The sequence below is a fragment of the Arvicanthis niloticus genome, chromosome 1 (assembly GCF_011762505.2).
Source record: "Arvicanthis niloticus isolate mArvNil1 chromosome 1, mArvNil1.pat.X, whole genome shotgun sequence".
Classification (NCBI taxonomy): domain Eukaryota; kingdom Metazoa; phylum Chordata; class Mammalia; order Rodentia; family Muridae; genus Arvicanthis; species Arvicanthis niloticus.
The window spans coordinates 124,643,900-124,671,770 of NC_047658.1; the positions used below are offsets into that span (position 1 = coordinate 124,643,900).

A 27,871-nucleotide genomic window follows, 5' to 3' on the forward strand; every position below is an offset into this window, starting at 1 on the left:
CACAAAAAAATTCAAATGGTGGTTGGGCTTAAGTTCGTGTGAATAAATTTGAGGGTAGAGAAAATCCCAACTTCAAAATTTTGAAACTTGCTATTTGCTCTCCTGACAAATCTGTACTATATATGCATGGACAGATGTAGGACAGAAGACTATGCCACCAGACAGAAAAACTACTAAGCAAAGTTCAGAACCCCAATAAAATTCATAGTTGAGAATAGCAGGTGTTGGAACTAGCTCCCATACAGAATTCTGTCCTGTACCACATGACCACAACATCCCACTAAGAGGACCACGACAACTACATAAAGCCTAGAGTTCTCCATGCTGACGAGGTATCTAGATAGGTCCCAAGTGTTTAGCCAATTAACATCCCTTTCTGGGCATCCCTTTCTGCAAGAGGTATTTAATCTCTGGTTCACCCTGAGCAAGTCTCGAATCCATCCTCATCTACCATGAATAATGCAGTCTGGACAAGCAAGGACCGCCTCCTTCATCAATGAAAGCTGGGGGTGTAGTGGGAAGGCTTTCATCATACAGAGCTTCACCTAAGTCTCCCACTGAAGGCCCCTCCACACTCCTGGCACTCACTTGAAGCTAAGCTGAATTTCCCCACCCCAGCCTCATTACAGGCCTGTTCCCATCTCCTTGTTCTTCCCAGTTCTCAACTTTTTGCAGTTACCAGTTGTGACAGGAGTTTGAAAACCACAGCCTCCGTCCCAGCCCCCACAATTTCTCTCCTGGACAAACATGGGCTGGGACCCCTATTTTAGACTGTGTTTCGGCATCCCAGGAGCCCAGCAACCCAGTGGCAAGGAAGACCTTGCATTTTGCCTCCCCTAGCAGTGTTCTGACACCCCAGCAGTTGGCAGAAATGCAGAACCACAGGCAGAAACAAGGTTTCACTAGTGTATATCTTTTGCTTTGTAATATAATCTCATACTAACCTGTTTGGAATAGTGTCTTATTACTTCAGATTGCAATTCAGATGTTGTATGGAACTGATAGCTGAGTTCAAAAAAGGCAAGCCTGAAAAAACATGTTAACATACATATTTATGTATACATAAACAGGTATGCATGGAGGGAGGGAAAAACATTTACTATTGATGACTTAGTTTTATTTTCTTTAGAATTTTCTTTTCCAGATCTCTCCAAATATTTATCCTATGTAATTCTTGGCATATTCTAGTAAAAGAAATTCTCTAATAATCTGGTAAAATCTGTAACTCTTATCCTATGAAGAAAATCACCAAAGACCAAGGCAAAGACCTGAGTGATGCACTTGTAGAATGACTTCCCAACTTTTCCCTATAAAGGTCCATAAGAAAACGTTTGGACAAGCTGAGGTGAATGCATGGGCTGCCTGGGAATGGCTAGTTGCTGCAAGTCTTCCTTGGGAAGGAAGACTTCCTTGGGAAGTCTTTCTCTGGGAAGCAGAGGTGGCAAATGATGTACTACCTAAACAGCTCTGACTGTTTTTCGGACCATGAGAACAGGAACATATAGTTTACCTTATTTTGATTCTGTGCTCTTGTTTTCCACTGTTTCCCAGTTAGGCTCAGAGCTGCCTCTGATTTTCATGCTGTTCTTAATAAGCAGACTTGCTAAGACATATTACCTTGGAAGGCCACTCTTTTGTAAACCAGTCTCTCTACTCAGCCTCTTTGAATCACTGATAGCCATTAGCTTCTATTCTGACTCACATTCAAATAGAAATGGGTTTTGCTGATTCTGGGATGAGCCACTATGTTGTTCGTGCTCATGTTGAACTCCTGAACTCAAGTCATCTGTCCGTCTTAGCCTCTCGAGTACTGTGACTATGTGTGTGTCCCATGGTGCCTAGCCTAAAAACCAATGTTTGACTATAATACATTGAAATAAATCCCTTCATTGTCATCTGTCTAGTCACATACTATTTTGAAAAGCCTTCCTCTTATGGGCTTGAAAGCCTTATCTTCCTAATACCACACCTCTTAAGAATCCACTTCTTTTGGGAGAGCTTTATTCAGGCCAGAGTTTCTAATGTACATAAAACAGAATATCTGATAACTCCTTTAATTAAGAAAATACTTAAAAATTATTCTTAACTTAGTCATTAAGGGCATAATAACTTGTTATTATTTTGATTATAAATAAACTTATAGATAAATATACTTAAAGATAGAAACCACATTTTGCCTATAATTTTCAATATACTTATTACATTTACAAAAGTTTTAAATAAACATAAATGAACCATTCATCAGTTTATAGATGTAAGTATTAAACATACTTAAAAACTACATCTTGTACATCTGTTAGGGTGGCACCAATACTCTTCAGCAACAGATTTAAAGAATGAACAGGAATTAGTCCTCCATGTTGTTCTGACTCTTTAGCTTCTTCTCTACCAGAGCTCAGAGAAACACTCAAATGCAACTGAAGAGATAAAGAGATACATTAAAGCACTTTCCCCACAGTGGAAACTTTAACTTTTACAAAATAGTTTGATATTGAGTTCATTAAACCATGAATAAGATCTCAAAAGTTACCTAAATTATGCCAAAACTTAATAACTAAAAAGTTTAAGAAAGTCAAAGTCTAACATGGCTCTGTTTAAAACTCATAATTTAAGATGTCGAGCTAAACATTCAGTTCAACTACACACTAGAATAGAATTCTCTTCCTGTTTGATTTTTATAAGACAGGATCTGACTACTTAGCTCAGGCTATTTGGACTTGAACCCCTCTTGCCTCAGCATAACGAATGGTAGACCAACACTACCACAAACAGCTTCAACTCTATTCTCTTGGCATTGTGCTGAACCTAGGAAAATGGTGATAGGAAAATATAGTGACACTAACAACCTACATTTTTAAGTTGTTAAAAATAACCACCTATCTCTGAAAGTTTACAAATTTAAGTTAAAATTAAGTTATCACAATAAAGCCATGTTTGTAGCCAGGAGTGGTGGTGTATGCCTTTAAATTCCTAGCACTCAGGAGGCAGAGGCAGGTGGAACTCTTGAGTTCCAGAACAACCAAGGCTTCACAAAGAAACTCTATTTGCGAGCAAGCAAGCAAGCAAGCAAGCAAGCAAGCAAGCAAGCAAGCAAACAAGCAAGCAGAGAACTTTTGTGTTGTAATGTATATAAATCCCATATATAGGATTGTGTAGTAACATTAATGTGCTATAAATAACTTGCAGAAATTGTGTTAGACATTTAGATAGTACTAGCAAGATGACTTAGTAGTAGATAAAGGGGCTTGCTACCAAGTCTGACAACCAGAATTCAGTCCCTGGAAATCACATGGTCAAAGTAGAGAACTGATTCCCACATGCCTCCATGCTTGCAGTGACAAGTGCACACAAACATTAAAAGCAAAAGCAAAACTGAGATTTGGGTTGGTGAGATGGCTTAGCAGGTAAAATTACTTGGTACATAAGCCTGACAGGTTGATTTCAAACCCAGACCCCACAACGGAAGGAGAGAAGGTTATCCTCTAAGTTCTTATCCACTGTGACAAATGCAGCCTATACTCACATACACACATCACACACACATGCACATATAATAATAAAATTAAAACATAATTATATTCTGTGCTCAACTCTTTGTCTTGCAGTGTGCATGTATGCATGTGCATGTGTGTGTACATGAATGTGTATTGCCCTGTGCCTCTTAAGTCCACTTTATGAATTTCTAACTAAAATATATACAATACATGAAATGAAACATCATAATTTATGAAAAAAGTCAAAGTCAAATAACAGAGAGTCAAGATATAGACTCAGGTTGTAGGGGATTTCAATATTATTTCTAAAAAATAAAAAGATTTTTTAGAAAACGTAAAAGATCAATACCTCTTATTTATTATATGTAGCTATAAAACTAAACAACTACTATGCTGTTAAAGGAGAGAATTTAAGTGCTAATTCCCTTCAAAGAGACCATACCAATTTGTAATTATTTAGTTTTATAAAACAAAATGATGTATTTTTCTTACCTTGATAGGAGATATATGAAAATATTCAAAGAGATTGACTTGTGATTGATCTACTGATGAAACCACTTCATATTCTTGTTCAAATGCTTCTACATCCTTATGAAAATACTCCACCTACACAAGGAATAGAAACACTGAAAAGACCTGTTTATGTAAGATACTTAAAGCCAATGTCTCTCACACTGAAGAAAATTCCTCCTTAACACCCAGTCAGCATTATCCTTAATTGGAAGTTACTGCCTGCCTCAGAATTAACTTGTATCATTACTACTAGGGAAATCTGCCACAAACCACATGATAGAAGTATCTTTTATGCTTCTATTAAATGATACCTACCTTTTCTTCATGTGTCTCTAGATCTTATTGTAAAAGAGCACTAATATATTCCAGCAGCATCCTTTGTGGCTATTTGCTCCTTTAAACGGAGTTCTGTAGCACTTTGGTACTTGTCGTACTGCAATTTAAAGGCCAGTAATGCACAAAGGAGACGGAACTACATAATTTCACATGAGGTAGTGGTAATCACCAACACTTATTTTCAAATATGCACAGACCTAAGTTACTTTGGTGTGCTGAAACAAAATGTCTCAAGAACTTGAAGTTACAGAAATTATGCAGATATGCAAAATCTCATTTTTCTTACATTGTATAATCAATCACTTGTCCATCCATCTCTCTCTCTCAACATCTGTGTGTGTGTGTATATATATATATGTATGTATGTATGTATGTATGTATGTATGTATTTATAATTTAGAAAGGTAATACAACTTTGACAGCTAGGTCTCTGACCCGTTTGGCGCATTTCTATGCATGTGTGATGTAAGGACACTAATTCTGGAAGTGGCTGTCAATCATCTCGGCAATAAAAGTCTTGAAATACTGCTCATTCCTTTATTACATACTTGTGTTCTTTTGTGAAAACAAAATACATACTTTTATTCCAGAAATCTGTGTGTCTATCTTTTTGCCAGTCTTAATTGTTTTTACCATCATGCTTTGTAGTGAGTTTTATAACTGGGGTATGATCCAGTACTTAGTTCTTCTTCAAAATTATTTAGGCTTACTTGAATCTTTGTGATTCAAATGAATTTTAAAACCAGTTTGTCAAGTTCTTCAAACAATATACTGTGATTTAGAGAGTGTAGATTTTTACTTTAAATTTATTCTTTTTATGTATATGTGTTTTATTTTCACACTAATCATGTTTTTGTATTATGTACTTAGAAACTCGTATTTTGCATATGCATATATTCATATAGCAAATAATGTAAAAAGAGCCATGGTTTTGAGAGAAAGCAAGGAAACATATATGGGAGAATTTGGAGGGAGAAAAGGAAGGAAGAAATGCTGTAACTATATTATAATCTCAAAAAATAGAAAAGTAATAAAAAGAATGTAGCTTGTGCATTTATTATATGAACAGATGTCTTTATGAAATACAGTTATTAAGAAAATTATGTATAGTTCTCTTTCACTCAACTTTCAGTGCTTCCTTATCCACACTCTTTGGAAAACATAACAACACATTTCCTAGTGTACATATATCTTCAAGAAACTGGTTTCAATTTTGTGAATCTGAACCCTTGAGTAGGATACTTATAATATAGATCTACTTTCAATGTTTCGAGCAGTCTTCAATAGTTTCATGCTATTGATGAACATATAAATTAACTGAAGACTGTTGAAACTATTGAAGACTGCTTGAAACATTTAAATTTATTCTTAGGTATTTATTTTTTGCTGGATTATTATGCATGAAAGTTGTTTATATAGTTTCCATGTGGGGTTATAATGCTAGTAAAAAATAGAACTGATTTTGATATGTTCGTTCTTGTCATTTATAACTTACATAATTCATCTATTGCCTTTAATTGTGTATCTTTTTTTGTTTTTTTTCATGTAAAATTAGATCATCTGAAAAAAGACGTAATTTGATTTCTTTGGTTTTGATGTATATGCTTTTGCTTTTTCATCCCTGCTTGCTTTTCTTGAAGCTAGTGAGATGCTGGACAGATGTTGGGAACAGGCAGCAGTGGGTTGTTTCTCATCTACAGGGTAAGATTTTCAGTGTTTTACCCTGAGTTCTTTGTAGTTTTTGACTGTATATTTAATACCTACATTTATACAGTATTGTTCTTACAGTCTAGACAGACAGACAGACAGACAGACTTACTTACTTGGTTTCCTAGTATTTTGCTGAAGACTTTTACTTCATATTAATGAAAGATATGAGTGTGGTTTTCTTTTAGTGCCTTTTTATTTTTGTCTTGGTATTGGAATAGTAATGGCTTTATAGTATAAGTTAATAAATATTCCCTCTTCCTGTTTAGTGGTGACACTTGTGCATTGTTTAGTAGAGTTGAGGGGTGATGCAGCTGTGCTAGCATTGCCCTTCAGGTAGATTTAGGATCAGGCCTCATGTCTTAGGGATAAGGTAGCTCTAGGGTCACAACTTTCATTTTAGAGAGCAAGTAGATTTAGGGTCAGACATCACATCTTAGGGATCAGGTAGATCTAGGGTCACACCTCCTGTCTTAGGGATTGTTTTAAATGATCACTTCCTTCTGAGTCATTTTTACCACTTCCCTGTGATTTTTAATATTTTGTCCATTTCATCTAAGTTTTATAATTTATTGGCATAAAACTATTGGTGGTATGTCTTTACAACACAGAGAAACCTTAAAAACATGTTAAGTGATGGGGCACAAGGGAACTTAGAGGGACAATGGGGATGAATAGGATATTTCACTGTATACATGCATGAAATTCTCATAAAAATATGAAATAAGTCCTCAACAAACAGCACACACCAAGAATTTGTGCATATAAATATTATAGGCAAAGAGTACATTAACATTTACACAGAATTAAGACATCTGAGATGTGATGAGAGATTCTTGAATTTCACCAGGTAATGACAACTTTATCCAGAGTTTGCAATATTTTTCTTAGACCTTCTCTTTTCATAATGTTTTTTGTCAAATGCTGTCACTCCACAAATTACCTCTGTTTTCTCAGTCACCTCGGCTTTTGTGACAAGATCTGCTAGGGCATACACAAACCCAAGATCCAACCTGAGATCCATCTCTTGAATCAACACTTTGAAATACCTGTATTAAAATGTAGGAAACAAACGAACAAAAAAATCAAGTAAATACACTAAGGGAATTAGGTAAGGTAAGTGAGATCAATTTTAGAGTTTTGAAACTTGGGACTAAATGAACGAATGCAATGAACCATGCTACACTTTAACAGCAAGAAACTCCAAATAGGAAAGTGGCCACAGAAAAGAAACCTACTACTGACAAGTCAGGGAACAGGCCATTACACCACAACACTAATGAACAGACAACTACATGTGGTAAACCATTATGTTTAAATAAAAAAATTAATTAAAAAAAGCAGGTCCTAGAAGTATTTTTTAGTTTCAAATATTTTGAGAAAATCAGACATTAATCTAGCTAGCTAGAGAGATGGCTCAGTGGTTAAGAGAATTCATTGGCTGTTCTTCCAGAGGATCAAGGTTTGAGTCACATCATCCAGAGAGGGCTCACAATTGTCTATAATTCCAGCCCCAGGGAATCACATGCCCTCTTTGGGTTTTAGCAAGCATGTCACATATATAGTAGTACACAGGCAAGACACTCATATACATAAAATAAAAATAAAGAAAAAATTTTAAATTAAAAAATAAAAATAAGAAGATGTTTAACTATATATATATGTATAATGGTATATTATATATTTTTAAATTTTACTTCTGTTACTGTTCCTAAAACAATGTATGATCATTATAAATAACTTAAGACAGAAAAAATGCATATAAAAAGAAAATAATAAATACTTGAGGTCTAGAGACAACTACTGCTAACCTTTATGCATATTATATTCAGAATCTTCTGACTTTCTGAGATTACCAAATACTTAATTGATTTTATTTTAACTTTAAATTTTATTATTTTACATTTAAATATCTGGCTCTTTTATTATTTTACATTTAAAATTTGGCTTTAACAAGAACAAAAATACAGTCAAATGTTCAGACAAAACATTTAAATAAACACACAAGAACTATATGAAGACACTTACTTAATGCGTGATATTTGAGAATGTCCTGCAGATCTCATGACAATACTGACATCTGTAAATGGCTTTGGTGCTGTGAAGGTTGAAAATATGATTATGCTCATCACATTTTAAGCCAAAGGATGGGCATTTTCTTTAAATTGAATATACTTATCAATGGAAAATTAATCATGCAGTAAATCAGCAGCATCAAATAAAATTAATGGTATCTCTAAGGTCATTTATTTTTACTTTCAGACCTTGGAACTACCTTTTCAGTTATCTGCAGTCACTTGAAGGATAATTAGAAAAATTAATGATTTTATATTAGAAGTATGAATTGGGAACAACAGTAAATTGTGAAGACACAGTCTGGATGCTTATATCGCTCAGCTTCTAAGTGGACTAGCATATGTATGTAAAAGGGTGAAAAGTCGGGCAAGGAAATTGTAAAGAAAAGCCACTACAAAGTATGACGTACATGACTGAAGGCCTGTGGTAGGAACACAGAAAAGGGAAGCAAAGAGAGGTGGAATGCAAAGGTGGTAGGGTGCAAAGAGAAAGTACAGTAACAAGGGATAAACAAGGAAGAGAAGAAACATAAAAGAATGAAGAAAGGTTGAGGACAGAGTGTCAGTTATTCTCATTTGGAGAACCATTCAGAACAGGACCATTCAGAAAATACTGAATCTGGGGACTACAGAACCAACTAAAGGGTTAACAGCAGTTGTGCACTTCCCAACACCTACACTCACAAGCACCTATGACTCCAGTTCCAGGGGGATCTGATGCCCTCTTCTGGTCGATGCAGGCACCAGGCATGCACACAATGTACACATACATTCTTAGGCATATACATAAAGTAAATAATACAATCTTTAAAAAAAAAAAACTGGATCTAAATTTTCTCATTGTTTATTCAGTTTCCAATATTTTAAGCATTATAGGTTTATATTTTAAGCATTATAGGTTTAATTAGTTTATATATCTGTAATATGCCTTAAAGTCCCAATTTCTAAAAACCTCAATACATATATTTTAAAATAACCTTTCTCATACCTTAGCATTCACATGGTATTCTGATGAATAACTCCTAGTCCTTCATTAAGCAATTTTATTATCTAATGATCTATAAAAATCTAAATTTGAGAATGCTACTGTTATAGCCAAATAAACCAACTAGACACACAACTGTATATCACAATCTAAAGGTAACACAAACCTGAGTCCATGGTAATAGACTTTGGAGGTTTAATAGGATAAAACACGAAAGGAAAAATAGCACCATGAATCTGATTTTGAATCTAAGAAAATGAAACAAGAATTAGTTTATAGCATATCACACACACCACCTGACCACAATGAGGCTATCAACACATTGCTGAGTATAAGGTGAGGACTTAGCATCCCTCCGGTCTGCAGCTTCTGTCCCCCCTTCTTTCATCCTCCTCATCTTTTCCATTCTTTCTTCTTTTTCTCTCAAACTGACCCTCCCTGCTCCATGCCATCTTTCCTTCTTAGACAGAGAGTCTCATTCCACAGCACAGGCTGGCCTTTGACTCATGGTGATCCTCAGCTTCTCAAGTGCTGGGATTACAAACATGTGTAATCCTGGTTTCTTTTCCAGGTTGTTTTTATTCAAGGGCTTCCATCTTGTCTTCTTTGGCTGTATACTAGGTAAAACAGACTAGGGGGACATACCTGGGTTTTTACTATTTTGCCTTCATTTTCAGACTCACCTGTATTCTATAAATCTGAATTCTGAATGATGACTGATGTGCAGATGTGTTGTATTCTACTTTTAGTGCTGGGAGGTAATTTCTCCGGACAGCTATCACATGTGGTTGCAGAATTTTCATGTCATTGCCACTAGGTGTTAAGCGAACCTGAAAAATATTACCCCTCCATAATGAGATGGGTTTTTGTTTTGACCACTTATTAAAATTATAAATTTATATAAAAATAACTTTGAGATAACTAATTTAAAATGTAATGTCTACACAAGAGGGTAGTGAGGTGGGGAAAATGAGTAGAGGCAAAGTATAAGGATAGAGTTGTGAAAGCCATTACTTCATTTGCTAACTTAAAAAATAAATTAAAGCTGAACATGCATATGTGCAATCTCAGAATTCTGGAAGCAGAGACAGAAGACTGCCATCCTAAAGGATATCTTGTTCCACATGGCGAGTTTCAGGCCAGCTGGGGCAAAACCAACCAAACCAAATCAAACTCCAAACACAAGTTTTTAAAATGTATGATTGTGATTCAAATCTTTATGTTCATACCCCTAAATTAGAATATATATTTATATGAAGATTACAGCTTAGCTACATCACTTTTTATATTTAATTTCTAAAACTGGTTTTAATAAAATGATCCAATAAGAGAAAAAATAATCTTAAAATAAGAAAAATCTGGTTTTTTGTTACTTTAGAAATTAGTTACTAGAATCTTGAGCATGGTTCAATTTCTTAATATAATTACTCTTTTAAACAAAGCTGATATAAAGTCTATATACATTTGTGTTAACTATATATTTTATAAGAAGTCAGTTCTCTTTAAAATTCAGAAACAATTCAAACTACACTGTAACATTACAAGTTTACATTAGTACTTTTAAAACTTACTGGAATGTTATTGTCCAACTCAACAACCTTGTCTTCGAAGGGTGAAGACTCTGTGTACTCCCTGAATTCCTTCTCCAGCTTCTCAGTGTGTTTCACACTCATTGGCTTCCACCTGGCCTTTTTCTTTGGTTTTGTCTCCCAAACCACATCAGAACTTACATATGAAAGCAGAAATCACTGTATTAATTTATAACCATTTAACTAGTATATTATTTATTTAATATGATTTAGCTTTTATTCAGTCAGTATTCTAGATAGAAGAAAAATACTCCTGAACATCCCTGTCATTCTTCATTTTAGCTAGGGAGTTACAGACAATAAATAGTAATCATGAACAAGCTAATTTGAGTATCTGGGAGAGAGAAATGCTTCTGAACCCAGAAAATGTATATAGTCTAAGATGGATCTGTAGTTTCATCTACCAGGAAAGGTAGGGACAATTTAATAGTACTTAAAATAAAATGGTCACTAGGCCATTCCATTAAGTAGGTGCCTCTTAAGGGAGACAGACAATGAGGTTATCCTCATTTCAGATACATGAGCAGCTTTACCAAAGGCCCTCGAGCAGTAGGGGTCTGCAGTGCACAAAGAATAGAGACTAGCATGATGGGAACACACTGTGGGTAGATATGATAGAAGCCAGTGAAAGGACCAGCAAGGTAAAGCCTTTGAGGGACAGACTCTGAGTTTTACTTTTCAAATAAGAATGCATCTAACCTTGTAATGCCTATGTAGGCTACTTCTTGCTTTGTATAGTTATTGACAAGTGAAATCCCGACATCCTGTAATGCCAGCACAACTTCCAGCTCTGCTAACTCTGCCATTTCACTTTCATATGTTACTTTAAACACCCTTGGATCTTCGGTGAATAAAATAATACGCTGTAGGCCTTCAAAGAACGACACTAAATAAATGGTTTTTTTCCCCACACTTATGGGCGTCATCATATCCTAAAAGAAAACAAAAAAGGGAATCAGAGTTTGTGCTCTGCACAGAGCTGCAAAGAGCCCAGCAAAGGAAATCAAGTTTGTATTCTGCACAGAGCCCAGCAAACAGGAAGTCTATACCTGACATTTACATGGTAAGAATACAAACAGCCTTACTACCTAAGGCTGAAGCAACAAACCAAATGAACACATCCTTCACATGAGCTATCTCAAACAATTCATGACAATCAACAGAATGAATATTTGTATAATACCTAGAAGATTTCCTCACTAAAATAACCTCATGTCAGCTGCTACATTATAATGACACTGTTAATCATAAAGTCAAATCAGTTAAATACATCTTAGATCACAATAAATTCTAAAGTCTTATAGGCTAAATCAGTAACACAAAATATTTTTTTCTACTTCATTTTAACTCTATGGTAAATACAGTACATATTAAAGGTTGTTTAAGCCTCAAATTCACCTTTCCTTACATTGCAGAGTAAGAAAGGGTACTTGCTATCTTAGTCATAAGCCTTATAAAGTACTGATGCAGCTGGGTGCAGTAACTCACAATCTACACTCTACATATCTATAGTCATAGGACTTGGGAGGCTGAGGTAAAAGGATTGCCATGAGCTCAAACTAAACAGGGCTACAGTGGGAGTTCTTGTTTCAAATTATAAGACAAACAAAAATTCATACATAACAATAACAACTGATGTTTTCCACAGGGCTAATGACTTAGGAAACTCCTTTATAAATACTGGGTTAGGAGCCACTAGATGGCTTAACAAAAGCCTAGTGATCTGAGTCTGTCTCCAGGACTCATGGTAGGAGAGAAATGATTCACATAAGTTGTTCTCTGACCTCCTCATAAAGGCCTCTGGTACATTTGCACTTATGTGTATCTGCCCATACACATATCCACATACATAATATAATAATAATATAGAGATAAAAATTAAAAATCAATGAATAAACACTGTATTGATATCAGGTGTTTAAAATCAATGATTAAAAAATGAAACAAATTAACAATTAACCATAAATTCTAGTGAATAATTGTTCTGATTAATAGAAAAGTTTAATATTTAGTTCACATTTATGTTACACAGAAATTAAAAATTGAAATTACCATAAAATTATAATCTAGGTACTATACCACTACCTAAAAAAACTTCTAAAATAAAATACATAGTACTGGATGTTCAGACAATTAAGAAAACATGTATTTTCAAATCTGAATCTCTAATATACCAAATTCCAGACTTATCTTTATAGATTTCAAACACTCATTATTATTTAAGTATGCAATGTCATAATCAAGACATCATCTAGGCCTTTAATCCTTATGAGACAGAGGCAGGCGGACCGTGGTTAATTGATGCCAGCCTGGTCTGCACAGCACATTCCATGACAGCCAGGGTTATCTTTCTCAAAATAACAAAGTAAACCAAAGAAAACAAACCCTACTAATAAAGGCTTTAAAAATTTAATAATAAAGGATTTTTAAAGGATTACAGTTAGGTTAATAATATGAAATCTGCTTTAAAATCAAAATCAAATCAACTAATGCCCACATTGAAAGAAAATTTTTAAAAAATCCAGCTAGTACAGAAAATGTAAAGAACTGGCTAGTGGTTAAAAGCACATGACACTCTGGAGGAGGACTCCAGTTCATTCCCAGCATCCACATCAGGCAGCTCACAACTACCATATGCATGCAGGCTGAAAGGATCTGACATCCACTTCTGACATCTATGGGAACCTGTATGCATGTGGTACTCAGGCACACACACCAACATATAAAGGTAGAGTCTAAAAAAATACAAGTGGTATGCAAAGACAAAGAAACATTGAAGACAGAATTTCTTAACTGGTAAAAATATTTTTTACTGAAGAAAAGTATGCAAAGTAAAACTGCTTACAGAGGGCGGCAGGATGACCAGTGGCCAAGAGCTGTAAAACCAGTGACTTCAGGGCCTGAAATGATCATCATTTGTTTTTACAGTGTGCCACTGAGAAATGAATTCTTTTTAGTTTTAGATACCTTACAGAGCTGTAATCTAGTTAAGGTGACTGTAAATACAGGGTACAGATACTTAAGGGATGAGCTGAATGAAGACCTCTTCAAGTTCACCATCTTTCCTAACAGTAAAAACAGATGATGAAGACAGTCAGACTTGCAGTTCTCAGTACTTTTGAAACTTTTGAAAAGGATCAAGTGTCACAGGACTCATTTTCACAACAAGCACAAGAAAAATCTGCACTCTGCTGCTTCCTCTAAATGCCCAGCTTTTGGACACCTTTGCATACTCCTTTACAGAAACAATAGGTGTTCATTGGCTCCCATTTCTACTTAGCTTCTGACTGGAATTTGAAAAAACGCAAACCTAAATAAAACAGGTTAAAGTTAAAAAACACCATCAACCGCTTTTAAAAATCTTTGCTAGCTTTTACAGAATAACATGCAAACAGCCCATAATCACATAGGAGGTAAGAGAACATTTGCATAAGAATCAGAAAGGCAGCTGGGAACTCCATACTGACCAGTATAGACAGTACTTACATCCTTATGTGTCACTTCACCATAACTTTGCCCACAACTCCACTTTAGCTTTCTAGAGCCCACTGGGTCAGCCCATGTATAATAGACTGCTTTTCCAGGAGGAAGGGAATCTTCTATTTCACTGAGAGAACTGACATTAAACAGTAAAATATGTATTAAATTAAATGCAGTTGACAAATACATAAAAATCTTAAATAATATTTTATTCTTATCCCATTAAGATTTGTAAAAATTCCTAGAAAAGATTTTTTCCTTATACAATGAAAAGAGTAAGTCAGCTTTCTTTCAGAATGTTACACCTCTTCTAATGAAAACTGTGTATCCAAGAACATATACATACAGGCAGGCAGGTGGGGGACAGGACAGGAGAGCTGAAAGGACTGCTACAGTTACACACACTGAGGTTACGGTTACATTACGGAGGTTATACCCCTTTCAATTTACTAGAGAGTTAAATGAAAAACTGGTATATGCAGGACATCATAAACTAATTCAACAAAATCTCAACTATATATAAAACCATCTTACCACTTTTTAAAGAAAAGGGAACTGAAGACAACAAGAGGAACCCTCATCCCCTCTGGTGTTCCTCATATATCAGGGAAAAGATATCAAATGGAAATATGCTGATGATCAGGCAAATTTGGCTTTAAAAATGTTAGTGTTTGATTCATTGCAAAACATTATTCATGCAAAAATTTAACCAAGTCTTATCTTTGATAGCAGTTTGAATTCAGAGAAAAAGGAACTAAGAATGTTAACTGTGTATTTGTACACATCTTAAACATGGAAAGAATGCCAATGCAGAGCAAGAAAACCTAGCATCCTTGTGTGGAAAGGTGCAATAAAAAACTATGTACAGCAATTACAGGATCACAAGGAGCTTCTTCGGGAGTCAGGCCCATCTTGCAGAAAACCACCCAGGAAGGACAGAGAATGCTCAGGAAATAAAGACCTCAGTCTGTGGTAAGTACAGTGCAAAAGGGACACCACTGACAGAGTGATTACAAAGGTAGTCTAAAAGCATTTTAAGGAAACAGAAATGCCAGTATGAAAGTATTATGAGCTGGGTCTATCAGAAGAATAGGTGGTACCTTTAGGCCATAAAAGCAAAGCCCTGTCTTTCTGCCATAAGAAGACTGGGAAAAAACGAACCATCTATGAAAAATAGAATGAAGCACCTAGCTTATACTTAGTTTGCCCACATTTGATCTTAGAATAGCCTCAAAAACTGTGAAAATAAATTTCTGTTGTTTATAAATTATTCAGTCTAAGATATTTTTCTTATAGTAGCTCAAACATATAAAGGTGCAATTTATTATTTTTATAATATGGATAATAAAAAACGAAAATCAGGCTTGTCTTCTTTTTCGATCATGAACATGAGAGGATAATGTGTAAGATTTAGGGCCTGAGGCCCTAGTCAATGCTTTTGTATTCAATAAACAATTGGAACCATAGATATCAGGAGAAGGAAGTATGCATAAGTGTACTGAAGCTAACTAAACCAATGAAAATAAAAAAGAGCCACAACAAATCAAATTTGAGGCAGCCTGTAGTCACTAGGTAGAGAAGCTATAGAAGCTTTAGCAGCACTGAAAGACACAGCTTCACAGAAGATCTATAAATGATGTTAGGAGCAGTCCTAAACCATTGATACTTGGTTATAATATTAGGGAAACATAGTAAAAATACTTGAAAATTTTGAAAATTTGGCACATCGTATTTTTTTTTTTTTAAACCATGAAAAACATTGCAGGGCTGCTGTGATGGCTCAGTCAGTAAAGTGCTTGCTACAAGCACTTAAAAGCATGCACCTGTAATCCTAACAACCGAGGAAGCAGAGACTGGAGGATTCCTGGAACTCAATCCTAGTCAGTCTTGTTGACTCAATGAACTCCAGGTTAAGTAAGAGACCCTGTCCATAAGATGGAGAACCAGAGAGGAAGATAATGAACAACTATTTCTAGTCTCCATGCAAGTACACATCTATAAAACCAGCCATGTGTAGATACAAACATGTTTATATATACATACAGACCACATAATAGATGTGTAATAGATAATAGAGATGAGACATAGAGAGACAGAGACAGATACACATACACAGAGAGAGATGAAGACAGATAAACACACATACACACACACACACACACAAAGATATAGAGAGACAAGAGACACAGAGAAAGACAGACACACAAACTCAGAGACAAGACACACACACACACACACACACACACACACACGGGGGTGGGGGGAAAGAGAGAGAGAGAGGCAGACAAGCAGAAAGACAGAGAGAGTAATTTAGCTGAGTGTGGTGGTTTATACACATAATCCAAATATTTAGTGACCCCAAGGCTGGTGAATCTCTTGAGCTTTAGGACAGTGTCAATTCCACACTAAGTTCGAAGTCAGCCTATAATACATGCTCAAATGTCACCAAAACAAAACAAGACAAAAGACAAAATTTGGAGACCCTTGACGGATTCTGATAAGGAATATATCAGACTTCACAATGACTAATACCTGCGGCAAGGACTTTAGTTCTTTCATGTGTCTTTGACTCATTTAAAAATGATTATAATTACAAATCTGATAAGGAATACATCAGACTTCACAATGACTAATATCTGCGGCAAGGACTTTAGTTCCTTCATGTGTCTTTGACTCATTTAAAAATGATTATAATTACAAAATCAGTTCTACTTCTATATAATTGAATAAAAGAAATTTTAATATAAAAACAATAACATTAATAGTAATTTAAGGAATCCTTAGAAGGAATTGACGTTTCTTCATCCAAACATGCTAATCATAAATTACAGAACTGTGAAAATCTCCTTACCTTTGGTTGTACTGAACAGGGTCACTCTTGGTATGATTTATTAATAGGAATGTAGCTGCTCCATCATGGTAATCTGAAAATGTAATAACTGTAGAGTGCTCAGCCAAATTAACTTCTGCAATAATACCTCCAAGCTTAAAGGATGGAAAAATTTTAATATGATCATTTTGCTCAGAATATTAATTGATATCCTTTAATAATACAACTATTCATAACTTTATGATTTACTTTTTGTGAAGAAGACGACAATCCAGGCTTCTGTCATTTCTAGTTAATGATAAAACTCTATCACATGCAAGTGAAATTTCAGTATATCCCAGTGTTTATTCTAGACATGCCCGCTAACTTTCTATATAACAAATTATTATACATTTGTTTCACCCTTTCTTTCATAAAAATGATGGTTAAATTTTAGTAAAGGAGAAAAATTATCAGAAAATTATTTGTTACAAAAAGCAAAGTGTAGTACTAAAATGTAAACATTAGTTTTTCCAATGATACACACAAAATAATGATCATGAATATCAAGACAAAGCACTAACCTCATTATTCAGCCGCAATAAAATACAACTATCTTGCTTGTTAAAATAAATCCTTTTCGGAGGACCTTCACTCCTCTCAACTTGAATAAGAAGAATATTGGAGGCATTCTCAGGCCAAAACGGGATACACTAAAAATGTATTCCACACAGTTAAATAGATCTCATCATAAATACTTATGTCATTTAATAGCTTTATAGAGTAGCAAGTAAACTTTAAACATTTCTGCCCACGCCGCTGCCATCACTCCTGAAACTGCAAGACTCAAAATAGAAGCAATACTCATAGAAATCTATTCTCAATGAGGAACTAAATATATTAAAACTAATAAGTATTCTAAACATCCTCAAGCCTGGTGTTCCTTTAGAAAACAAGTTTCATACTGCATTTTAATGTTTAATAACTTAACATATAAAATAACAATACAGTGTTATGTAGGGGATGTCTTAAGAATGAACAATATTCCAAGGTTTTTTTTGGTGGGTTTTTTTTTTTAACCTGGAAAGGAGAGACTAAGCTTAACAAGAGGTAATGATGTTGGCCATACATCTTAAAATAATCATTACAAGCCAAATAAGAATGCAAAATTTTATGCTAGCAAAAAAAATTTATCTTAGATAAGATTGAAAAAGATAAAATAAAAATTGAAAAACACATAGGGTGTAGTTTTTGAAAGATAAACAGGACCCAACATTATCTGTGATTGATAAAATAGGCAAGATGAAAATGTTATAAATTAAAGTATAGAAAAGATATGTCTACAAAACATACAAAGATAAAAGAAAGTTATAGTTACCACCATATAGATCTATCTAGAATTCTACTTCCAAAAGCTAAGAACAGACTGAACACTTGTTGAACACTTGAGAAGTAAATCATGTTAAGTCAACAAACATTTATTGAGAATCTAATTATGTTTAATCACTAATCAAAATCTTTTATGGTTTGTTTATATGTTCTGAGACATTTCTCTGGCTGTCCTGAAACTATGTACAGCAAGGTAGCTTGAACTCACAGTGACCTGCCCCTGCCTCACAAGCACTGAGATTAAAGGTGTGTCAATCACCACTCCTGGCTCTGTTGGTTTATTCATTCATTTTTTTCCTGGCTAGCCATTTCTTAGTATACAGCCAGAAAATTCTACAGTGTTTAATCATTGATCAAACCTTTTTCTTAGTTAATCATTTTATTTGTTTACATTTCAAATAATATCCCCCTTCCTGGTTACCCCTGCACAATCTCCTTCATCCCATCCCCCCTCCACTTTGCCTCTTTGAGGATGTTCTTCCACAGGCTCACCCACTCCTGGCACAATGCTCTACCATTCCCCTATGCTGGGGCATCAATTCGCTCCCCCCTCCCATTAAAGTCAGATAAAGTCATCTTCTGTGACATATGTATCTGAAGCCATGGCTCCCTCCATGTATACTCTTTGGTTGGTGGTTTAGTCCACGGGAGCTCTGGGTGGTCCAGTTAGTTGATAGGGTTCTTCTCAAGGGGCTGCAATCTCCTTCAGCTCCTTCAGTCCTTCCCCTAGCTCTTGCACTGGGGTTTCAGGGCTCAGTTTGATGGTTGGTTATGAGTATCTGCATCTGTATTGGTCAGATGCTGGTAGAAGCTCTAAGGGAACAGCCATCTCAGGCTCCTTCAACAAGCACTTCTTGGCATCAGCAACAGTGTGTGTATGTGTGTGGGGGGGGGAGGTGTCTGCAGATGGGATAGATTCCTAGATGAGGTGGAATCTGGATGGCCTCTCCTTCAGTCTCTCTTCCATTCTTTTGTCCCTGTCTTTTCTTTGGACAGGAACATTTCTGGGTTAAAACTTTTGAGATGCATGGGTGGCCCCATCCCTCAACTGGAGGTGGGCTCTACGGGTTCTCTCTCCCCTTTGTTGGGTACTTTGGCTAAAGTCATCACCACTGGGTCTAGGGAGCCTCTTGCTTCCTGGAGTCTGGGACTTTCTAGTGTCTACCCCCAGTTCCCCATCCCCCACAACTACATGTTTCTATTCAATCTTCTGACCCTCTGTACTTCTCTCCTGTCCCAATACCTCTTCCAGGCCCACTTCCCCCCCCACCTCCCCTCTCTCTCACAGGTTCCTCCTTCCCTCTACCTCCTGTGATCATTCTGTTCCTTGTTCTATGTAGGATTGAAACATCTACACTTTGGTCTTCCTTCTTAAACTGCATATGGTCTGTGGGTTGTATGGAGGGTACTCTGAGCTTTTGGGCTAAAGTCCACTTATCAGTGGGTACATACCATGTGTGTTCTTTTGTGATTGGGTTACCTCATTCAGGATTATATTTTCTAGTTCCATTCATTTGCTTAAGAATTTCATGAAGTCATTGTTTTTAATAGCTCCATTATATAAAAATACCACAATTTCTGTATCCATTCCTCTGATGAGGGACATCAGTGTTGTTTCCTGGCTACTATAAATGAGGCTGCTATAAACATAGTGGAGCATGGGTCCTTGTTATATGTTGGAGTATCTTTTGGGTATATGTCCAGGAGTGGTATACTTGGGTCTTCAAGTAGAACTATTTCTAATTTTCTGAAGAACTGTCAGATTGATTTTCAAAGTGTTTTTACAAGCTTGCAGCTCCACCAGCAGTGGAAGAGTGTTCCTTTTTCCACATCCTCTCTGGCATCTGCTGTCACTTGAGTTTTTGATCTTAGCCATTCTGATTGGTGTGAGGTGGAATCTCAGAATAGTTTTGACTTTCATTTCCCTCATGACTAAGGATGTTGAACATTTCTTTAATGCTTCTCAACCATTCAAGATTCCTCAGTTGAAAATTCTTTGTTTAGCTCTGTACCCCATTTTTAAAAAGGGTTATTTGGTTCTCTGCATTCTAATTTCTTGAGTTCTTTGTAATATTTTGGATATTAGGCCTCTGCTGGAGTAAGACTAGTAAAGATCTTTTCCCAATTTTTAGGTTGCAGTTTTGTTCTATTGACAGTGTCCTTTACCTTACAAAAGATTTGCAATTTTATGAGGTCCCATTTATCAATTGTTGCTTAGAGCATGAGCCATTGGTGTTCTGTTCAGAAAAATTTCCCCTGTGCCAATGTGTTTGAGATTCTTTCCCACTTTCTCTTCTATTAGATTCAGAGTATCTGGTTTTATGTGGAGGTACCTGATCCACTTGGACTTGAGCTTTGTACAAGGAGATAAAATGGATTAATTTGCATTCTTCAACATTTTGACTGCCAGTTGAACCAGCACCATTTGTTGAAAATACTGTTTCTAACCAAGCTAGTGAAAGATCTTTATGACAAGAACTTCAAGTCTCTGAAGAAAGAAATCCAAGAAGAGCTCAGAAGATGGAAAGATCTCCAATGCTCATGGACTGGCAGGATTAACATAGTGAAAATGGTCATCTTACCAAAAGCAATCTACATATTCAATGCAATCCCCATCAAAATTCCAACTCAATTCTTCATGGAGATAGAAAGAGTAATTTCAAATTCATCTGGAATAACAAAAAACCTGGAAAAACCATTCTCAACAATAAAAGAACTGGGGGAATCATTATCCCTGACCTCAAGCTGTACTACAGTGCAAGAGTGATAAAAACAGCATGGTACTGGTACAGACAGGTAGATCAATGGAATAGAATTGAAGACCCAGAAATGAACCCACACACTTCTGGTCACTTGATCTTTGACAAAGGAGCCAAAACCATCAGTGGAAAAAATACAGCATTTTTTCTTTGATCAAACTTTTTTAACAGGTCCCATTTTAAGGTAAAATATTTGTGGTTATAAAAATCTGCATAATTACTCTCTATTCCCACTATGCCTCTATCTTCCAATCTTTCCCTCTCTGTGATGGTCTGTATATGTTTGGCCTGGAGAGTGGCACTATTAAGAGGTGTGGCCTTGTTGGAGTATGTTTGTCACTGTGGGACTGGGCTTTAAGACCTTTTCCTAGCAGTCTGGAAGCCAGTCCTCTTGTAGCAGCCTTCAGATGAAGATGTAGAACTCTCAGCTCCTCCTGCACCATGTCTGCCTGGATACTGCCATGTTCTCACCTTGATGATAATGGACTGAACCTCTGAACCTGTAAGCCATCCCCAATTAAATGTTGCCTTAGTCATGTTGTCTGTTCACAGCAGTAAAACCCTAAGACACTCTCCAATAATATTGGCTTTATTTTCCTTCCAAATGTCAAAAGCTCTCCTTCATTAGTGTCTTATTCTGGTTTATACTGTCTCTCATGCTCATTCTCTAGATATCTGAAGTGGGAATTTCTGGTTTTATTGGAGACTCACTTGTATCCTGTGATGCTTTTCTGCAAACTGTCTTATGAGAGGATGTTTTGCTGCAAACACCCATAGAGTAGTGTGTTTATGGAAGCTGCCTGGTGAAAGGGCATGTGAAGTTTTGCTGGAGCAGATGTTAGAGAGGACACATGATATTTGGAAAGAATATAACACAACAGATAGTGGACAACGTTCTGCCATTGGTTTGCCTTGTTGGTCTTCATTGGGCTTTTTAGCTGATCTTCACAAAGAAGATCATTTGTTGTGTCTTCATAGAAATGCACCAAAGAACTTCTGGTGATATTCTTGTGGCTTCTTGCCACTTCTGTGGACTCCTGTGGACTCCTGTTAATTGGCAGAGCCTCATGGTTTCTTCCGAATCCAACTGCAACTGTTGATTTGGTGGTTGCCAAGTGGACTGGACTGCCTCTGCTGATTTGTGCATGGTGTAAGGCTAGTGGACTGGACTCTGACAAAAAAGATTGGAATCACCCTAAAGAACTAATTCTAAACAGGTCCATGTCCCCCTTGTCCATTAACCTTTTATCCTCCCTTACCTTTGGTTACTGGACTATAACAGAGGTTGAAGTGTTTAAGAACCTTATTAAATTAGGCTTTGAAAAATCTAAGCCTAAATATATCAATGCTGCTGAGAAGTCTATCTCATGGCTCTAAACCTATTTTTCAAGGAAAACTTTAGACAATATGAAAGTTTAACTTAGTAGACCTTAGAATGAAGTAGAAATAATGTTTAAAGAGACATTACTTTCAAGTTTTACAGGAAGCAGCAGTAGTCCACAGATGCATAAGTAACTCAGGAAAAATAACCAGTAACTCATGTATAAATAGAGCAATATTTTAATAAAAAAAAGACCTATAATTCAGTAGAAAGACTTGTTACTTTCAAAGAAATGAGAGAATCATAGCATAATTTTCAAGAAAACAGAAACTGAAGGTATTGGTAGGAAAGATATAAGACATTAGGATCAGAACTTGACATAAAAATAAAACAAGAACTACCATAAAAAATAATGATTAAAACTTATGTGGACAATAAACTGATATCATTTACTTCAAATTCAATCATAGTCGAAATTCTAAAACTTCAAGAATATGCCCAGGAATAGTTCTTATATACACGAAGAAGTCATAAATAAAAATAATAAACACTTGTCTAACATGTTACCATTTTAGAATAATAGCTCGTTAAATATAGATAATGTATCAACCTCAGTTCATCATTTAGAAAATACCTCCAGCTACCTGACACAAAATGCAAACTTTACTCTAAGTGACCCTTACCTTCTTCCAAGAAGCAAGTTTGACTTAGCGAATAAAGACATTCCCATCAGCTTCATAAAGAATACAAATAATTTGCTCTTGAATAATATTTTATCTATACTTTTAGTTATTTACAAATGTCTACTGTGGTTATTTAATCAAACTTATTAGAACTTATTAGAAACTTATTAGAACAATAGGTCTACTGTCATGATTAAGCTAAGTAATCCTGGGGAGCAAGGGCCCAGTTTTTAATAATTAATTAAACCTAGGAGAAAGTCAATAAAGTTTCATGAAACTTGTGATGGTTTGAATATGCTTGGCCCTGGAAGTGGTATTATTAGGATGTGTGGCCTTGTTGGAGTAGGTGTGGCCTTCTGAAAAAAAAGTGTGCCACTGTGGGGGTGGGCTTTGAAACCCTCCTCCTAGCCATGTGGGAGTTAATCTTATCCTGTTTGCCTTTGGGACAAGATGTAGAATTCTCAGTTCCTTCTCCAGAACCCTGTCTGCTTAGACACTACCATGCTTCCTGCCTTGATGAAAATAGACTGAACTTCTGAACTTATAAGCTAGCCCTAATTAAAAGTTTACCCTTATAAGAGTTGCACTGGTCATGGTGTCTCTTCACAATAGTAAAACCCTAAGAAAGAACTGAAACAAAATTAGGGTGCATGAGAATTAAAACTGTGTGATAATTTAAGGAATGTAACATTAAAAATAAAGCACAATTAAAAGAAGTATGCTTTAATTTGCATACTTCCTCTAAACAAGTCAGGCTTCCCTGTGGTATTTTCAATCATGTCTACCATATATACTGTACACAGGAAAAGAAAGTGTATTATGAAATTCATTTACGCACCTGCTCTAAGTCAAGAGAAAGCCATTTATCACTTCCTTCTTCTGCCACTGATATATGATATTTGCTTTTGTTTTTAATCATATAAAAAGGAATAAATGTCACAATTCTGGTAATGTTAAAACTGCTGAGATTTATAGTGACACCAACCTAGAAGCAAAAAATTAAAACTGTTTATTTGAAAACCATTGTACACGTATAAAATTTAAGTATCTAACAGATACACAGGAAATAAAAGTTTCTTTAGCACAGAAGAAACTTACTTGGTATTCCATTTTCAAGCCTTTGCATTTAATGGCTCCATGACTACCAACAGTATCAATTGAAAACTGATCAGAAAGCTCACTATCAGTTACCATAAGCTGAACCTAGGGGAAGGATTTGAGATAAATTACAATTCCATTTAGCAATGTGGAAGGTCAAACAAAAAGCCTTGCACATTTTAGCCAAAAATATATTAATAATGTAATACATCTTTCTTAACATTAAATGCTTACAGTATTTTTATGGTTAGATATTTCTGAGACAACATCTCTTGTGTAACTCAGGCTGGATTTAACTTAGCATGTACATATACAGGCCTCAAAATCAACATTCTCCTGCCTTCCCAATGCTAGAATTAGCTGTAAATGCTACTGTACCCAGCTATGCTAACTTTTTAACCTCAAATATTATTTCTATTTAAATTTCAGATTTTATTGCTCAGAGCTCTAAAAACTAAAACAGAATGTCTATTTAAAGAGCAAAAGTAAAGAAAAAATGTCACATACCTTATTGTTGTTAAAAAAGTGGTTTGGCTGAAAAGAAAAGAGAACTGGTTTTTTGTAATTAGGTGGATGTTTTCGGTGAATTCCATCTGCTTTGTATTGTAACATCCGATTAGTTTTATTGACCATCCAATATGGACTATGAAATGCCACAACTGTCTGACCAGTATTGTAAGTCATATGGATGGCAATATCCAAATCACTCTTTTCCATTTCTGTGAGACAGGTAAAATTGATGAAATTGATATCTTGTTGATTAGGTTTCATATGAAATTCACTTTTCCAATCATGATTAAGATAGTCCAGTAATTTTATATGTAGCTTGGCTTGGTCCATTTCTACATTACAGATGTGTGATGAATGTCCTTCGCTTAGAGTAAAAACAGTGTTCTCAATGCCCTAGAGTAAGAAAGTAAAACAAAAAACAAACTTAAACATGCTTCTGAAAAACACACTTCCAAATGCATTCATTCTTTCAAAATACCATGCAAAACTCTTTTTGAAATAACTGTCAGAACAAGTCATCAGTGTTCTTCAAGCTGGAAACCTACCCCTTAACCCCTAGTGCTTGATCGACATTTGGGTAATTGTACCTATAAAATGGCCTAGGTAAACTATTATGAACAGCTAAGATTAAATGTCATATAGAACTTCACAGCAAGATGTAACTATAAATGCCATAATCAGTAAAAATAAAATAAGCCCTAACCTACAAAATAACATAAATGTACAAGAATACTGTATAACTAAAAAGAGCAACACATACTGCCTGTAACTTTTAAAAACAATCCCTTCGAATCTGGGCTGGAGCACTGAGCGGATCACCAGTGGCATCTCTGCACCCAACCTCACAATACCCAGAGAAAGCGGGGCTCCCAGGAGCTCTAACCCAGGCAGTATCTCAGGAAAGAAAACAGCAACACCCACCCCAAACGGGGAGTAACCTGGACACACAGGGACCCAGGAATTCACTCCAGGCCTGGAGCACTGGTTCCTTCTTGTCTCCACCTGAGCACTGGGCAGATCTTGGGCCTCAGCTCTAACCCCAGCAGCAACACCCATCCCAAACAGTTCTGACACAACCAAGATAATAGAAAAGACAGGCTCCAGTCAGAGACAGCTCAGGTAGCACAAAAAAGGTCCAGATGGTGAAAGGCAAGCATAAGAAGACAAGCATCAGCAGCCAAGGGTACTCGGCATCATCAGAACCTACTTCTCCCACACTAGAAAGTCCTGAATTCCCCATATTACTAGGAAAGCAGGATTCAGATTTAAAATCCCTTCTAATGATGATGATAGAGAACTTTAAGAAGGACACAAATAACACCCTCAAAAAAATTGAGAACACAGGTAAACAGATAGGAGCCCTTAAAGAGGAAACACAAAAATCCCTTAAAGAATTACAAGAAAACACAACCAAACAGGTGAAGGAATTGAACAAAACCATCCAGGACATAAAAATAAAAGTAAAAACAATAAAGAAAACACAAAGGGAGACAACCAGGGATATAGAAAACCTAGGAAAGAAATCAGCAGTCGTAGATGCAAGCATCACCAACAGAATACAAGAGATAGAAGAAAGAATCTCAGGTGCAGAAGATACCATAGAAAATATTAATACAACTGTCAAAGAAAACACAAAATGCAAAAAGTTCTTAACACAAAACATCCAGGAAATCCAGGACACAATGAGAAGACCAAACCTAAGGATAATAAGTATAGATGAGGGTGAGGATTCCCATCTTAAAGGGCCAATAAATATCCTCAACAAAATTATAGAAGAAAACTTCCCTAACCTAAAGAACGAGATGCTCATAATCATACAAGAAGCCTACAGAACGCCAAATAGACTAGACCAGGAAAGAAATACCTCCCATCACATAATAATCAAAACACCAAATGCACAAAACAAAGAAAGAATTTTAAAAGCAGTAAGGGAAAAAGGCCAAGTAACATATAAAGGCAGACCTATCAGAATTACACCAGACTTCTCACCAGATACTATAAAAGCCAAAAGATCCTGGAAAGATGTCATACAAACCCTAACAGAACATAAATGCCAGCCCAGGCTACTATACCCAGCAAAACTCTCAATTACCATAGATGGAGAAAGCAAGATATTCCACGATAAAACCAAATTTACACAGTATCTTTCCACAAACCCAGCACTACAAAGGATAATAGCCAGAAAGCTCCAATACAAGGACGGCAATTATACCCCATAAAGAGCAAGAAAGTAATCCTATTCCAACAAACTCAAAAGAAGATAACCACAAAAATAATGCATTCACTATTAACAAAAATTACAGGACGCAACAATCTGCTCTCCTTAATATCTCTTAACATCAATGGACTCAATTCCCCAATAAAAGACAAAGGCTAACGGGCTGGATATACAAACAGGAACCAGCATTTTGCTGCATACAGAAAACCCATCCCAGTAACAAAGACAGACACTACCTTAGAGTAAAGGGCTGGAAAACAATTTTTTAAGCAAATGGTCCTAAGAAACAAGCTGGAGTAGCCATTCTAATATTGAATAAAATCAACTTTCAACTTAAAGCTATCAAAAAGGATAAGGAAGGACATTTCATACTCTTCCAAGGACAAGTCAACCAACATGAACTCTCAATACTGAACATCTATGCGCCAAATGCAAGAGCACCCACTTTCATGAAAGAAACTTTACTAAAGCTCAAAGCACACATTGCACCTCACACAATAATAGTGGGAGACTTCAACACTTCACTCTCAGCAATGGAAGATCAAGGAAACAGAAACTAAAAAGAGATACAGTGAAACTAACAGAAGTTATGAACCAAATGGACTTAACAGATATCTATAGAGCATTTCACCCTAAAACAAAAGAATATACCTTTTTTTCTCAGCATCTCATGGTACCTTCCCCAAAATAGACCAGATAATTGGTCACAAAACAGGCCTCAACAAATACAAAAAAATTTGAAATAATCCCCTGCATCCTATCAGATCACCATGGTCTAAGGCTGGTTTTCAATAACGACAAAGACAATGGAAAGCCCACACCACATGGAAATTGAACAATACTCTACTACATGATAATATGGTCAGGATAGAAATAAAGAAAGAAATTAAAGACTTTTTAGAATT

The 27,871-nt window shown here is 35.8% G+C and overlaps 1 protein-coding gene across 5 annotated transcripts in view; it reads right to left on the reverse strand.

The window, feature by feature from the left end:
• The window catches only part of Vps13a (vacuolar protein sorting 13 homolog A), a 191,713-nt gene that overhangs the window by 30,653 nt on the left and 133,189 nt on the right, over nt 1–27,871 (reverse strand). For all 5 annotated transcript variants that reach the window (XR_013105785.1, XM_076918218.1, XM_034498455.2 and 2 more), the window contains exons 48-62: nt 24,746–25,141; nt 24,239–24,343; nt 23,979–24,125; nt 17,573–17,701; nt 17,031–17,164; nt 14,186–14,315; nt 11,399–11,631; nt 10,682–10,835; nt 9,794–9,940; nt 9,277–9,358; nt 8,079–8,148; nt 6,994–7,099; nt 3,987–4,100; nt 2,272–2,417; nt 945–1,026 (exon numbers count right to left, since the gene is read on the reverse strand). Coding sequence is in view for 4 of the 5 variants with exons in the window: in XM_076918218.1 (XP_076774333.1) it covers nt 945–1,026; nt 2,272–2,417; nt 3,987–4,100; nt 6,994–7,099; nt 8,079–8,148; nt 9,277–9,358; nt 9,794–9,940; nt 10,682–10,835; nt 11,399–11,631; nt 14,186–14,315; nt 17,031–17,164; nt 17,573–17,701; nt 23,979–24,125; nt 24,239–24,343; nt 24,746–25,141 (2,175 nt within the window). In the remaining variant the exon portion in view is untranslated. The remainder of the gene's footprint in view (nt 1–944; nt 1,027–2,271; nt 2,418–3,986; nt 4,101–6,993; nt 7,100–8,078; nt 8,149–9,276; nt 9,359–9,793; nt 9,941–10,681; nt 10,836–11,398; nt 11,632–14,185; nt 14,316–17,030; nt 17,165–17,572; nt 17,702–23,978; nt 24,126–24,238; nt 24,344–24,745; nt 25,142–27,871) is intronic.